Below are 15801 nucleotides of genomic sequence, written 5' to 3'. Positions count from 1 at the left end.
CCGCCGGAAGTGGGGTCCAGAAACTCCACGTGCGGTCCCTCCCCCTACCGGCCGCCGCGGCGGCTCCGCTGCTGCCATGGAGCCCGCGGGTCTGGAGCGGATCCTTCGGGAGCTGCTGCAGCCGGACACCGAACGCATCCGCCGGGTACGGGGCAGGCGGGACAAAGCCGGGCCGAGCGGGAGGTTGCGGGCAAGGCCAGACTCTGACCCCCAGCCTCTCCCCAGGCCACCGAGCAGCTCCAGATCGCTCTTCGGGACCCCGCCGCCCTGCCAGCGCTCTGCGACCTGCTGGCCTCGGCCGCCGACCCTCAGGTGATTCTCCTGCCCCCCTCCCGCGGAGCCGGCCACCCGGCGCCTGGCCCCTGCGGCCCACTCAGCACTTTCCTGCCCGATCCCAGACATGTCTCCTTCTTCGTCCCAGATCCGCCAGTTTGCGGCCGTGCTGACCCGCAGACGACTGAGCACCCGCTGGCGACGGCTGGCGGCGGATCTTCGGGAGAGGTGGGCTGGGCCAGGGGCGGGACGGGGTAGGCTGAGGCGGCTCTGGAGCAGGCCCGGTGCCAAATACCTGCCACCTGTGTTCCAGCCTCAAGTCCCTGGTTCTGACGGCACTCCAGAAAGAGACAGCGTAAGTGCCTACTCGCTGCTTCTGGGGATTCTGACTGACTTCAGGCTGAGATCCCCTTTGGGCCTCTGCCTTCCCTTTCAGCTGCTGGCTGGGACTTGGGGAGGTGGGGGGAGGCAGCAACTTCTATTTCTAGATCAAGGGTGGAGCATGAGTCCTAAGACTGCTGAAGACAAAATTTCTTGAGAATATGCTATGGTGGTCTGCCAAACCTAAGTTAGAGGAGTGGAACAGAAGCTCAGTCTAAGTGAGGACAGGCTCACCAGATCACACACCCACCAGACTGCGCCTCCCTCTGAGTGGCTGCCTAATGTGTCCCAACTGGGCAGAGACCCTGTACCCACGCATGGAGGTTTCTCCCCTGGCTACCACATGGAGACTGGGCCAGTGAATGCAGGGGAAGGTATTGGAGGGTGATTGGGGGTGGGGGGATTCTCTTCTGTTTGCAGGCACTCTGTGAGCCTTAGTCTGGCCCAGCTCTCAGCAACCATTTTTCGAAAGGAAGGCCTGGAGGCCTGGCCTCAGCTCATGCAGCTACTTCAGCACAGTACTCACAGCCCCCACCTGCCAGAGAGAGAGGTAGGAGCATGTGCTTGGTCATCATGTGGTTGGAAAGGAGGGCTGGAGAAGCCCTCCTTGGAACGACCATGGAAATGTTTTTTCTCTCATCCCCGCGCCTGAACAGATGGGACTTTTATTGCTAAGTGTGCTGGTGTCCTCCCGACCCGAGACCTTCCAGCCCCACCACCGGGAACTTCTTCGGCTTCTAAATGAGACCCTTGGTGAGGTGGGCTCTCCTGGCCTCCTCTTCTACTCCCTGCGCACACTAACCACGATGGCCCCCTACCTCGGCACTGAGGATGTGGTAAGATGTGGGCTCTTACCTCCCCTGGCTCCCTACCCTCGGTTCTTCTCACCCTTGTGGGTTGCACATTCTTTCTGCCTCTTGTTCTTCCTGACAATTGAGAAGGGATACTCTGGGTGGCTGCCTGGCTTCCAGGAAGCTGCCAGCTTCTAGGGTCTTAGGTTAGGGATGCATGCTTTCTGTGATTCGTCTCATCCTGTGTCCTCCAGCCACTCGCACGGATATTGGTGCCCAAACTCCTCATGGCTGTGCAGACTCTGATCCCTGTAGATGAGGTGAGGACAGGTGGGCAGGAGCATCCAACCAGGTTCCCTGAAGAAGAATGCAGTAACTTAATTACTTGTCTGGCAGGCAAAGGCCTGTGAGGCCGTAGAGGCCCTGGATGAACTGCTGGAGTCAGAAGTGCCCATCATCACCTCCCATCTCTCAGAGGTCCTCAACTTCTGCCTGGGGGTGAGTCTGGAGTGAGCATACCCCTGTTGCTTGTTCTGCTGGAAGGTTCCTTGCCTGTCTCTGATTCTCATTGGTCTCTGGATAGGTGGCTAGAAACGTGGCCCTGGGTGATGCGATACGTGTGCGTATTCTCTGCTGCCTCACTTTCTTGGTGAAAGTCAAGAGCAAGGTGAGTGCCTTCTGACACACAGCACTCCAGCCCCATTTCCACTCTCCTTCACTCCCAGGGCTTTCTGTCCATCTCGGGGTATCTGAAATACTACAGCTAAGATGTCCAAGCCTTGATCTGGCTTTTTCCTAGCTTCTGGCTGGGACATTAGGAATGTCTTTCTAGACCCTTTGGAAGGCTCTAATTTTTTTTTTTTTTTTAAGATTTATTTATTTGTTTATTTATACAAGCACTGGGTACAGTCAGAAGCGCAGGAGGGTGAGAGAATTCACCAGAGCGGGGAGCAGAGCAGGCGCAGAAGGACCGAAGTACACTGCTGAGGGGAGCAGCGGGCGGCAGGAGAGGTCTGCGCGCCATGTGGGACCCTCCTCCAGTGGCCGGGGAGCAGCCGGGGATCGAACCGGCACTGCAGAGGCTGTGGGCAGCTTCGCAACCCAGCGCTCAACCGCTGCGCCACCTTGGAAGGCTCTAATTTTTAATGGTGAGTCCATCTTGAGAGCAGAGTCTCAGGGACACTATTCTCCCATCCTTCTCAAGGCCTTACTGAAGAATCGTCTTCTGCCACCTTTGCTGCACACCCTCTTCCCTATAATGGCTGCCGAGCCCCCCCTCGGCCAGCTGGATCCCGAGGACCAGGATTCAGAGGAAGAAGAGCTAGAAATTGGACTGGCTGGGGAGACTCCCAAGCACTTTGCTGTACAGGTGGGATGGAGGATTGTTGCTGGGGCCAGGCATCCAATGACTGTGGGAGGTTGGGGGGCAGATTCAGAGACAGGCAACTTTTTCAGGTCGTGGACATGCTGGCGTTACATTTGCCCCCAGAGAAGCTCTGTCCCCTTCTGGTATGAATCTTTCTCTCTTGTCCTTGTGGTGCTCCTACCCCCAGTTGTGCTTGGATCCCTGTGGCCAAGGATGTGTGGGGTCCTGGTGGGTGTGAAGGGCCTGTTGATCCAAGAATGGCAGGCTCAGGCTGGGGTTTCAGAGAGTAACATGTGCTCTCCTAGATGCCCATGCTGGAGGAGGCCTTGCGGAGTGAGAGCCCATACCAGCGCAAGGCTGGGCTCCTGGTGCTGGCTGTGCTGTCTGATGGAGCTGGCGACCACATCAGACAGAGGTGTTTATTCCCCTGCCCCAGGGTGAGGGTGGACCCCGGGAGGGAAGACTGCATGGCACGTGGTGACCTTGGTCTGTGCTTGTTCAAGCCTAATCAGCTGCGGCATTTCGCCACACTCTCAAAAAAGTCCTGGATTGGAAGATAAAATACACGGCTACTCCAACCATTGGAGTTAGGGGGTGATGCCCACCCTCTGGTGACAGATAGCCTTAAGTTTTCCTCGGGGGAAGGAGAATAGATCAGCCTAGGGCTCGTGGATCCTGCCTTCAGACCCTGCCCTCTGTCTTGCCTGATCAGACTGCTGCCTCCACTGCTGCAGATCGTGTGCAAGGGCCTCGCAGACCCATCACAAGTTGTACGCAATGCTGCGCTATTTGCCCTGGGCCAGTTCTCAGAGAACCTACAGGTCAGCAGGGCTTAATGTGGGCAGCCACATTTCCTGGGGCCCAGCATGCTCTCAGCATCATCTCCTCAGGCATCCCTCCTCTGTTGGCACTGATGTGCGTGCCCTGCAATTGAGCTGACTCGGGGCCACCTTTCTTCTTCCCTAGCCTCATATCAGCAGCTATTCAGGGGAGGTGATGCCACTGCTCCTGGCCTACTTGAAGTCGGTGCCTCCAGGGCACACACACCACCTAGCCAAGGCCTGCTATGCCCTGGAGAATTTTGTGGAGAATCTCGGTAGTGATGACAGTGGGGGTTTGAGGGAGTAGGATATCGCTTTGGCTAAAGAGGCCAGGGTGTGCAACTGTCTGAAACCCAGCCTGTGGTGGGGAGAGGGCTGCAGTGGGCCACAAAGAGGGTTGGCCTGGAGGGAGATGGGCCCCCACAAGGTATGAGTTGTGTGTTGGTTGTTAGAGGAAGTGCTTTTTCCCACAGGATCTAAGGTACAGCCCTACCTTCCGGAGCTTATAGAGTGTATGCTGCAGCCCCTGAGGAGCCCCAGTAGCCCCCGGGCCAAGGAGCTGGCTGTGAGCGCCCTGGGGGCCATTGGTGAGGCACAAAGAGCTGAAGGTGGGGGCATGGGTTCACTCAGACAGTCCTGCGGCAGGTGGCCCTGGCCCCCCTCTAGCTCTGATCCTCTCCTTCCATCCTGCAGCTACGGCTGCCCAGGCCTCCCTGCTGCCCTACTTCCCCACCATCATGGAGCACCTGCGGGAATTCCTGTTGACAGGCCGTGAAGACCTTCAGCCTGTGCAGATCCAGAGCCTGGGTGAGTCGGGTTCCCTGTCCAGGGAAAGGCTGATGCTCACCTGGTGTTCCCAGAGCTTTTTCCCAGGGCAGTACAGGTGTCTTCTCATCGCAGTGCTAATAAGCTCTGGTCTCCACAGAGACACTGGGGGTGCTGGCACGAGCAGTGGGGGAGCCCATGAGGCCCCTGGCTGAGGAATGCTGCCAGCTGGGGCTGGGCCTATGCGACCAGGTAGACGACCCTGACTTGCGGCGCTGCACGTGAGTGAGCCCTCACCCCATGCTTCCTGCCCACCCTCTGGATCCACGGCCCCCAGTCCCCTGGTTCTAAACCATAGGCTTCCCCAGGCTCTCCCGTCTGGTCTGGCTACAGCAGTCAGAACTGTACAGCGCCCACCTGCCCCCACCAGGTACAGCCTGTTTGCAGCCTTATCGGGGCTGATGGGTGAAGGCCTGGCCCCCCACCTGCAGCAGATCATCATGCTCATGTTGTTATCGCTGCGTTCTACTGAGGGCATTGTGGTGAGCAGAACGGGTGGGCTGGACTGGGTGGGGAAGGCGAGCCCTGGGATGGGGTTTATCTCCTGGGCCCCACTAAGCCAAAGTCCTGCTGTGCTGCTGTCCAGCCTCAGTATGACGGAAGCAGCTCCTTTCTTCTGTTTGACGATGAGAGTGATGAGGAGGAAGAGGAGGAACTCATGGATGAGGATGAGGAAGAGGAGGAAGACTCTGAGATCTCAGGGTGCGAAGGGGGACTGTTCTACTCATAGGAATCAAGCTTTGGATGGGGGCCCAGTGCTGGATCCACTCCTGCTCGTGTCCCATTTAGACCTGACGGCGGCTGCCTCCCACCTGTAGGTACAGCGTGGAAAACGCCTTCTTTGACGAGAAGGAAGACACTTGTGCAGCCCTAGGGGAGATCTCTGTGAATGCCAGGTGAGCCTCGGCCCTTCCCTCACCCTGGGAACCCTGCCTGTGAATCCCTTCCCCACGGCCATGTGTTTGCCCACAGTGTGGCCTTTCTTCCCTACATGGAGACTGTTTTCGAAGAAGTCTTCAAACTGCTGGAGGTGAATATGCCCGTGAGTCCTGGGGCCCTGGGCTCTGTGCTAGCCCCGCACACTGAGCAGGCACATCTGCCCTCTTCCTCCTGCAGTGCCCTCACCTAAATGTGCGGAAGGCAGCACACGAAGCCCTGGGTCAGTTCTGCTGTGCACTGCACAAGGCCTGTCAGAGCTGCCCCTCAGAACCCAACACTGCTGGTGAGGAAGGGAGGCCAGGGCTGGTCTGGGCCTCCGGTGAGGGGGGACAGCGCAGGGTCTGCGTAGGGCTTCAGCCAAGAATGTCCCCAGCTCTGCAGGCTGCCCTGGCCCGGGTGGTGCCATCCTACATGCAGGCAGTCAACGGGGAGCGCGAGCGCCAGGTGGTGATGGCTGTGCTGGAGGCCCTGACTGGGGTGCTGCGCAGCTGTGGGGCCCTCACGCTGCAACCCCCCGGGCGCCTTGCTGAGCTCTGCAGCATGCTCAAGACTGTGCTGCAGAGGAAGGTGAGCAGGGTGGGCACAAGCAGTGGGGAGCCCATGGAGCAGCCGCGGGGCCGGGCCAGATGGGCATAATTAGACGCCTCAACTCCAGCTTCTCCCTTTCCCCTACCCCATGGAACAAAGAGGCAGGAGAGCACAGGCTTTCCTCTTCCTGAGCTGGGCTGCCTCTTCCCACAGACAGCCTGTCAGGACTTGGAGGAGGAGGAGGAGGAGGAAGAGGAGCAGGTGAGAGCCACGAGTGCATGCTGTGGGAGCAGGCCGTGCAGTCATCTCCACGGGGCAGGGGTAGACAGTGCACTTGGGCTTGGCTAGCAGACCCAGGGCTGCTAAAAGATTGGTAATGGCTCTGGATGATACAACTCTGCTCCCACCAAGGCAGGGAGAATTCAGGGAAAGCTTCCTGGAGGTAGGGGTTTGGGGCAGGCTCGGATCAATTGGTGAGGAGGAGGACCGGGAAATAAAGCAGGACTGCATGCAAGCCGACGAAGGGCAGCCTGGGCACCACCTGCAGGAGTAGCAGAGCAGGTAGGAAGTACCCCAGTCACAGAGCTGGCCCATTGTTCCAACCCTGACCTGGCTTCACAGGCTGAATATGATGCCATGTTGCTGGAGCATGCTGGTGAGGCCCTCCCTGCCCTGGCAGCAGCAGCCGGGGGAGACGCTTTTGCCCCCTTTTTTGCTGGCTTTTTGCCGTTACTGCTTTGCAAGACGGTGAGTGTTCCTGATTTCAACCTCCATTCTGCCCATGAGCCCTGTGCCCAGCCCTGCCCCTCACTCTACCCCCTGCCCTAACCCCAGGCTGACTTGTATTGCTCTCTGCCAACAGAAACAGGGCTGCACAGTGGCAGAGAAGTCCTTTGCCGTGGGGACTCTGGCAGAGTCCATTCAGGGCCTGGGTGCTGCCTCAGCTCAGTTTGTGTCCCGGCTGCTCCCTGTGCTGTTGAGCACTGCCCGGGAGGCAGACCCTGAGGTGCGGAGCAATGCCATCTTTGGGCTGGGTGTGCTGGCAGAGCATGGGGGTCGCCCTGCCCAGGAGTATCCTCAGCTTACAGGTGGGGGGGCGGTGGGGTGGGGAGGAGGGTATCCCTGGGGCTCGGGCACCGGAGGGGCCTGCTGTGTGTGCCTGTTCCTTGACTGTGAACCAGACACTTCCCTAAGCTGCTGGGGCTCCTGTTGCCCCTCCTGGCCAGGGAGCGCCATGACCGTGTCCGAGACAACATCTGTGGGGCACTCGCCCGCCTGCTGATGGCCAACCCCACCAGGAAACCAGAGCCCCAGGTGAGAGATGAGGGCTTTAGGCAGGGCCATGGAGCCAGGGGCGGTGCAGAGGCTGCAAGGCCAGGGCCCTGAGCCGTGTGTTTGTCCAGGTGCTGGCTGCTCTGCTGCATGCCCTGCCCCTGAAGGAAGACTTGGAGGAGTGGGTCACCATCGGGCACCTCTTCAGCTTCCTGTACCAGAACAGCCCTGACCAGGTAACCGCCTGCTGGGTACCCCATGGAGGGGATCTGGACACTCCAGTCTCGGTGACGGGCAAGTCAGATGTGGTGGCAATTTGAGTAGCCTACCGCACTCCTTTCTCCAGCTTTCTCATTGATCTGCAAGGATTGGTAGCCAGGCTTGTAATGGGAGAGGAAGGGCGCCCACTTCATGTAGCAGTTTTCCTTGGGGAGACACCCTCCTCCCTGGTCATTTCTACTCTCTGATCTGAGCCAGTTGTAGCTTTCCATAGCCAATTTCCTAATTTTTAGACTGTTCCATTGGACCTGGGTACCTCTGGGCCACCCTACCATCCATTCAGTAGAGCAAATTCTGAAAAGAAAGTGCCTGCACTAATTGGCTAGGTGTAGACTCGGGTTAGTGTGTCTGTCAACAGTTTTAGTAACTGGTCTGTTCGTGGAGCTCCTGGGCATTTTTTGGTCTTGAGACCAGGACCTTGGTCACCTTTGGCCACAGTCCTGTCCCCTCCAGAAAAAAAAATTGTTTCATGGGTCCTTCTCCCATTGTTTTGGATACCTTTGAATTATTACCAAGCTCAAACAGTCCTGGTGTGACACTCCTCAGTCCCCACCACCCAGTGCTGGGGCCCCAGGTGCTACTGCTGTCCCTGAGTCAAGCATTTTCCCACAGGTTGTCGATGTTGCTCCTGAGCTTCTGCGCATCTGCAGCTTCATTCTGGCTGACAAGATCCCAGCAGGTAAGGCCAGCAGTGCTGGGCAAAGGGTGTGGGGCAGCTAGGGGTTGGGAGTCAGCGCTCCTCTTCCACTCTCTCCCTCTACTCTCTGCAGACACAAAGTCCGCACTGCTGCTGCTCCTGACCTTCTTGGCCAAGCAGCACAACAACAGCTTCCACTCAGCACTGGGCTCATTGCCTGACGACAAGGCCCAAGAGCTTCAGGCTGCCCTGGGCCTCACCTAGACTGCAGGCTGCAGCTGGGCCAGAGAGAAGAGCACCTCGTCCAGGCCCCCAGATCATCTCTTACCCCAGTTCCAGTACACACCTTACCAAAGATTCTGGGACTCACACACCCAGCAGGAGACTCTCAGTCCTGCTTGCTGCCTTATGGTTCTGGGACTCGATCTGTTACACAGTGGGACAATGCCAACGATCCATGACATCATACTGTAATAAAGGCAGTTTCTTTTCTGCTTGAACAGAAACTGACAGAAGGATAGAAATGCAGGTTCAGAAATGAGGCAAGCAGAGGCTGGTGAGGCAAAACATGTTTAATATAGCTGGTTTCCTGGCGGCTTTGTTAATGGTCTCTAACCTACATGGAATCGGGGCCCAGGCTGGATCAGGAGGCGTCCATATGGCTTCTCTTGTTCCACATAAAGGATCTTCTGTGCTGAGAGCACTAGCCAAGAGAGAGGAGAGGGTGAGTTGGGGCACTCCATCAGTGGCCTCTTGTGTGTGTGTCCCCAACACATAGGTGACCACACTCACCAAGGAGCAGGTAGAAGACTCGGGCGGCCATCCTGCGGGGGCTGAGAGGTGGCACCAGACTGTTGAAGTCGGGCTCCTGGTTCGCTTGCAGCTGTAGTGCCACTGCCCTGTGGGGATCAAGAACTGTTAGTTTAGGCCCCATCCCAGACCCACTGCACTGAGGAATCCCTTCCCTGGTACCTGTGCACGGCCTCCAGGGAGAGCAGTTCAAGCTCTGGAGACAGCTCCGAAGGCATCTCCATGGGCACCTCAGGGAGTTCAGGCACTACAGGCAATGCAGGGGGCTCTAGCTGCTCCACCTCAGGCCAGGCCCTAAAAACATGAGAGTTGGGACAAAGGAAGCTGTGACAGACAGGGGCACACCCATCCTACCTGCTGTCTTTCATGGGGCAGGCTACAGTCAAACCCACCCGGCCTGGCCTGGCTGCTTACCACCGTTCCTCTGGGGGGATGAGGCTGGGGCGGGGCTTCTCCTCAGCCATTTCCAAGGACAGCTCTGTGGAGGGAGAGGAAGGTCCTGAGTGGCCAGATTCCTTCGGGCCGCCTGGTTGAACTGGATGCCAGAGGTGGGCAGTGACTTAAAAGCACCCAGGTGGGAGAACTGGACAGTCTGCCTGCTTCCTCGTGTGACACTCTCCCTCTGATAAAGATTTGGCAGTTGGGATACCAGTTTCCTCGGACAGTGATAAGGGTGGTAGTTTGTGTCCCTCTTCGCCAAGTGCTTACCTGAAGACAGCATAAGGGGCCCACTGGGCTCCTGGGTCTCCCTTAGTACCTGGGAATGAGAAGAAGCCCACTGAGACCCCAAGCATCACAGAAGACCTGGGTCAGAGGTGAAGTGTTTCAGTGCTGAACCAGCCTTGGCTCTAGGACGGGGCACAACCTGGGCCCAAGACTCAGCCCTGTTGGCTCATGTGAGCAGGAGGCAGCCTACTGGAGCCCCGACAAGACCAGTCTCTCCAGTGAAGGGGTAAGGGCAGTTACCTCAATATCACTCAGCGTTTCAGCCTTTCTCCTTTCCTCCTCAGCTGCCAACTCCCTCTCAGCAGCCTCTTCAGGCTCCAGGGGTGGCTTTCGCATGAGCGCTCTTGGAGGTGGCTGGGCACAGTGGGTCCAGAAAGTGAGCAGTTCTGGTGGTAGCCAGCCAGCTAGGGACAAGGGACAGCAGGGACAGGGTTTGAAGTGTGAGGACGGACAGGGTTTGAGGTGTGAAGAACATCAAATTCAGAGGATGACACTTACTGTAAGTTGGGGTTCGGAACAGCTCTGCAGGGCTTGTGATGGTCCTCTCAGGAGGCTGTACCATGGGCTGTGTGGTGGAGAAGGACAGAGGCCCAGTTAAGAGGAAGCCACTCCTCATTACCCTTTCCCTACAAAGCCTTGTTCCAATCCTCTGGTCTTCCATCTCCTTCAGGCCCATGTCCGCCTGCTCTGTTCATTCCTAAAAGTTGGATTTTGTAACTGCTACCCTGGATGTGCCCGCAGGGCCAGCCACTAAAGGAGCACAGAGAGCTGTGTATGTACAACCCCGAGACATGCACTTGGGACTGTCCCCGGTATGTCCCCCGGAGTCGAGAAGTCCAGCCTGCCCCTGTCCCAGGCCCTCTGGACTCCATCCCCCAGAGCCTGAGTGGACTCACACACTCCCGGCAGTGGGCTCTGGTTTGCAGCTGTTCCTGGAATTTCTCCCGGGGGATCTGAGTCTCCTTGTCCCAGAATAGTAACTGGCGGCGGCGGCGGCGGACTGGTGGGCTTTCAGGGACTGGGAAGACTGGGGGCTTCCTCCGCTGGGTGGGGAGGAGAGGTGGAGGAAAGGCTACTCAGACCAGCTTTGAACCATCCTTGGCTCTGGGACAGAACACACCCCACTCCTGTGCTCAGGACCACCCTGGTGGGCTGCATACAAGCTCCTGGCCTGAGATGCCTGGGAAAGGGCTTGGGCAGCTCCCACTGGGCACGAGAAAGGTGAATCTGGGAAGTCAGGCTGATGAAACAGGGTGTGGGCTATTTTACCGTTACTATTACTAACTTGCATGAAGGCCCATGTAAGCCAGCAGGGACCTTGGGCTTGGGGAAGCTGACTAGGGTTGAGCAGCTCGGGAGGGGAGGGCACAGAAGTCGGTACTACTTAGAAGGGGTACTACTTACCTCTGGGCTGAGTGGGGCTGGCAGAGGCAGCTTCTGCGGGGGAGTCACTTCTGCAACAATACCACAGGTTCTGACTCTGCCCATACCCCATGTCCTTGTAGCCACCTGGGCAAAAAGCTAGAGGCGCCTCCCTTTAGCAAGTTGGAACACAAGGCTCCTGTCCAGTAGCGGTGCAGGTGCCCCCGGGAGGGCCCAGGTGTGGCAGGTACTCACCAGGAAGTGGGGGCCCAGGCTCCCAGCCTGGCACCTTCGGCGCCTCAAGGTCCAGGACCTCGCTTATAAGTGGCTCTGCTGGCCTCTCCACCCTGCGGGGAAGTGGGCAAGAAAAGTGACATCCTTTCCAGCACTGATCCCCTACCCAACCCGGGGTTCCTGCCCTTACTGTACAAGAGTTGGAGGTGAAAGCGGGGGAACTGTGATTTCCCCCTCCAGGCCCCGGGGCTCCTCCTTGGACTCTGCAGAGAGAAGATCAGGGCTCAGAAGGCAGAAGAGGTGGGCAGCACTATCTGCCTGTGCCAGGAGCATTACCGTCCAGTGCTGGGAGAGGCCTGACTCGCCGACGTTCCTCTAACAAGACTGCCTCATCTTCCTCAGCAATCAGCATGTCCAAGTCTCGGCGGCTAACCTCGGGGAGCTCCTGCTCACCCTTTTGGGAGAGAGTAAGCAGAGAATGGGCATTCAATTGCATTTCTGACAAAGGCAAATGGACCTAGGAGACAATCTGAGACAGGCCACAGGATGAGGTGAAGAAGCTACTGGGTGCTCAGGTGGTGGGGCAGGGGCTGGGGAAATGGAGACAGAGAAGACAGGACTCTGAGGGCAGAGATGCAGATGCAAGGGCGCTGGGCTGTCAGAACCAGGACAGGCCACAGGTCCTCTGTGCAGGGGGACAGCGTACCTCGATTGGCAGCATGCGTATGGGCTCTGCCTCCTGGATGGTGATACGCTCAGGAGGCAGCACAGTGACTTGGATCCTTTCTGGAAGGCCAAGGAAGTCACACTACCCCTCTGCTTCTTCCCAAGCTTCTTCACCCATGAGGTGAGGCAAAAGCATGGATGCTGGAGCCGGGTCAACCTGTGTTCTAACCAGGTCCAGGCCAGTCACTGGCAAACTGATACTCGGTATATATCTTGTTCACTATGGACCTCTCTTTCCCCTCTGTAAAATGGGGGTGAGAATTCTGGCCTCAGGATGATTGAGAAGCAGTGAAGGGGTTAACGTCAAGAGCCCCCCCTATGGAGCCCGGTTCTTTAAAGAAGCTCAAAGATGACCATTTCTTCAATTCTCGGCCTTCCTGTGCTTTCCACCAAAAACATGGTCTGCTCACCTGGCTTCCTGGGCTCCGTAGGGACTTCAGGAAGGGTCTCCTCAAGAACTCTCTCTGGGGTTGCAGCCTCTAAGAGGTGTCGAATCTTTGGGGAGGGGTTGGGGACAAAAGAGATTCCACTTCAGCAGCTCCCCTTCCCACTTTCACAGCCTCATTCAAGTAATGGGTGGTGACAGCCCCTCATGCCTAATTCTTTTTTTTTTTTTTTTAAAGATTTATTTATTTATACAAGCACTGGGTACAGTCAGAAGCGCGGGAGGGTGAGAGAATTCACCAGAGCCAGAGCGGGGAGCAGAGCAGGCAGAAGGACCGAAGTACACTACTGAGGGGAGCAGCGGGCGGCAGGAGAGGTCTGCGCGCCATGTGGGACCCTCCTCTGGTGGCCGGGGAGCAGCCGGGGATCGAACCGGCGATGCAGAGGCTGCGGGCAGCTTCGCAACCCAGCGCTCAACCTCTGCAACACCGGGGAGGCCCTTTGCCTAATTCTTTTTAAGATTTATTTACGCATACAAGAACTGGGGTGCATACGGGGGGGGCAGGGTGAGGAAGGATTAGGGTCAAAATAAGGGGGGGGTGCAATTGTATGGGGAATATAACCAAAATGAAAATGCATACATTGTGCAAAAATGAAAAATGATGTAAGAATTATATAAAATAAAATATTTAAAAAAAGAACTGGGGTGCAGGCAGAGGTGGGGGTGGTGAGAGGATTCACCAGAGACAGAGTGGGGAGCAGGACAGGCGGATCTACTGAAATACACTGCTGAGGGGAGCAGCAGGCGAGACAGGAGAGGTCTGCTGCACCATGTGGGTCACCTCCCTGGCTGGGGATTGAACACGTGCAGCAGCGGCTGTGGACAGCTTTGTAGTGCTATGCCTTGACCTCTTGTACCACCAGGGAGGCCCTTCATGCCTAATTCTTGTGGCACTGGTATCAGCACACAGTGACCCCACTCACCACCTAGTCTCCTTCCCCCCCTATCGATCTGACCTTCACTCCCAACCCCCAGTTATCTAGCCTTTGTCCATACGCCTATGTAAGAAGCACCTTATGTCAAGTGTTGTGGGGGACAAAAGGAATAGAAAAGTTCCCATGTTTGCCCTCAGAGTATGCAGCTACATTAGAGATACTATATCACACATACACACACACTTTTTCTCCATCACCCTTGTGTCCCTTTGTCCTGTTTCTTTGCCACTCCCTCTTAACCTCAGGCCCCTCAGAATGTTGATGTTCAGTAATTTTTGAAAGTCTTTTACAGTGTCAAATTGTCTGTTATATGAATATCCAATATTTGTTTTTTTCATTCTGACTTGTTCAGCTGCATATAATTTTCTCAAATTCTCTTTATTTTGTTGAAAATGTCTGCATCTCATGATTTCCTGTGTCTATGTAATATTCCATGGTATGTGCATACCACATCTCAGAAAAGATTCTTGATGTCAAGGAGTGTATGGCCTAGTGGGGAGACAAGTGTGTATAAAGCCCAACAAGTCAACACAAAGGATAAAACAAGGGGGCCTAGTGATGCACTGAATTCAAGAACACTTAATTCTGACCAGAAGTGAGATAACGGTATCACAGAAAATAGCAGCATCTGAAGCAGGTTTTTAAGGATATGTGAGACAACTAGTAGGGAAAGAGGGGTGTCTATAAGGGGCTGGGGAAGTGGCATGAGCAAAGATATGAATGTGGCAGCTTTGGGATATAAGGGGCAAGACTGGGAACCACAGGTGCCCAGGAAACATGCTGAGAGATGTCGGGGGATGGCTAGCTCTGTACCAGGGCCCAGTGGGAGCCACTGGAAGTATCTTTGAAGGGAGTGACTGTCCAAGCTGTGAGAGTGTTAGGAATGATGGAGGAGAACAAGGGTAGGGAAACCCAGTGCCAAGGGATAATGAGGGCCGGGATCAGGGCCTCCACTGTGGGAACTGTGTGGAGATGAGTGGAGACAACAGCTGCCTCTAGGTTGACCCTAAAGGTGAGTGGAGCAGGCTGTCTGAGGGTGCCACTATCACCGTCTCCTGCACCCCCCTGGGCTGAGATGTGGTAGGGCCCCTTTTAACCCAAATGTCAGACTAGCATAGGAACAGCGCCCCCTCTCCCCTGCCCATCAAGTCAGAGGTGTCCCAGGAGAATGACACCTACCTGAGGGATACTAAAGGGGCTGAGAAATCTGGGATCCACAGACATCATCCCAAAAAAGGGGTCTGGAGCATCTTCCAGGGTCTCCATCATGGCCAGGCAGCTAGGAAGCAGGCTGGGTCTGAGAGAGAATGGGGGCTGTCAAGGGCTGAGATTGAGATGGGCTGACACCAAGCAGGGGAGTTCACTACCAAAGGCTGGGTGGCCAGGGAGATGGACACTCACAGGTCGGTCTCCACCATGTCGATGCGGATCTGCATCTGCGCACGGTGCAGGCGCTCCAGAATGTGCTGGATGTCCTCTGTGGGCATAGAGAGCAGGTCTAGTGAGGGCTGTTCAGCTCTGCCCTACCTCCCAGCAGTCCCATCCTTACCTACGAGGTACTGGCATTGTTGAGAGTAGACCCGGATCACCCCAATTTGGAGCTGGGCTGAGAGATAGAGAGAGAAGCGGGGCCGTGGCAGGCCAGGCATCTGGGGAGGCACTCGTACCAGCACATAATCAAGGATTTCCTCGCTAGGGGAACAATATGCCCTGGTGACCAGCGTGCCCACTCCTATCCATCCCCCAACCCCTCCACAAGCACACCAGGTTGAGTGCGCCACCCTTTTCTGGTCTTACCATGTCTTCACCACGTTCACCTTCAGGTATTCGCGCTTCACCAGCCGGCTGCCCCGGGTGGCTGCCAGCCTGGAGAGAGTGGAGGTACGATGGAGCCGAGGTGACATCAGACCCCTGGGCACCCCCTACCGGCTAGCCTTGCCAGCCTGGCCCTTACCAGATGGTGGCGAAGCAGCCAGTGTGGCGCTGAAGCACGTTGGGATAGTAGAACATGGTCCCTTGTGGGTTTCACCCTCTTCTCCACCACTCCTGAATTCGGAGCTCAATCAGAAATCTTTACGGTGCTGGATTTCCCAACGTGGTGGTCAGAGAAATGTAAGAATTTGGACAGAGGGTCCTCCCTGGTGGCACAAGGGGTTAAGCACCGCATTATGAAGCAATCCACAGCCTCTGTAGCACAAGTTCCATCCCCAGCCAGGGAGGTGACCCACATGGCACAGCAGGCCTCTCCTGACTCACCCGCTGCTCCCCTCAGCAGTGTATTTCAGTCAGTCTGCCTGTTCTGCTCCCCACTCTGTCCCTGGTGAATCCTCTCACCCCCCACACCTCTGGCCTGTACCCCAGTTCTTTATGCACAAATAAATCTTAAAAAAAAAAAAAAAGAATTTGGACGGGTGCCACAGCAGGTTACCCAGAATGCCAGAGAAATGAACT

At 56.5% G+C, this 15801-nt stretch overlaps 2 protein-coding genes across 2 annotated transcripts; one reads left to right on the top strand and one right to left on the bottom strand.

The window, feature by feature from the left end:
* Positions 1–59: 59 nt before the first annotated feature.
* On the top strand, positions 60–8376 carry IPO4 (importin 4; the record flags this gene model as incomplete). Its single annotated transcript, XM_084239513.1, has 30 exons — positions 60–145; positions 226–312; positions 422–501; positions 587–628; positions 1075–1204; positions 1311–1490; positions 1700–1765; positions 1842–1943; positions 2029–2112; positions 2650–2814; positions 2901–2954; positions 3117–3226; positions 3524–3632; positions 3778–3907; positions 4106–4219; positions 4326–4439; positions 4558–4678; positions 4828–4939; positions 5044–5159; positions 5276–5353; positions 5430–5487; positions 5574–5679; positions 5770–5963; positions 6138–6185; positions 6546–6671; positions 6787–6995; positions 7106–7238; positions 7328–7432; positions 8088–8154; positions 8246–8376. The coding sequence occupies exons 1-30, from the start codon at positions 77–79 to the stop codon at positions 8374–8376; spliced, it is 3240 nt and encodes a 1079-aa protein (XP_084095639.1). The 5' UTR covers positions 60–76.
* A 238-nt stretch (positions 8377–8614) lies between these two features.
* REC8 (REC8 meiotic recombination protein) lies at positions 8615–15360 on the bottom strand (the record flags this gene model as incomplete). Its single annotated transcript, XM_084240251.1, has 19 exons — positions 8615–8815; positions 8905–9011; positions 9085–9216; positions 9337–9400; positions 9631–9679; positions 9889–10052; positions 10147–10213; positions 10545–10691; positions 11053–11102; positions 11266–11357; positions 11435–11507; positions 11581–11698; positions 11951–12030; positions 12381–12465; positions 14530–14647; positions 14752–14827; positions 14900–15042; positions 15148–15216; positions 15305–15360. The coding sequence occupies 19 exons, from the start codon at positions 15358–15360 to the stop codon at positions 8724–8726; spliced, it is 1782 nt and encodes a 593-aa protein (XP_084096377.1). The 3' UTR covers positions 8615–8723.
* Positions 15361–15801: the final 441 nt, after the last annotated feature.

Source organism: Talpa europaea (assembly GCF_964194135.1).
Source record: "Talpa europaea genome assembly, chromosome: 8".
Lineage (NCBI taxonomy): Eukaryota > Metazoa > Chordata > Mammalia > Eulipotyphla > Talpidae > Talpa > Talpa europaea.
The sequence above is the reverse complement of the archived record's forward strand: the minus strand, read 5'-3'. Positions and strand labels throughout refer to the sequence as shown.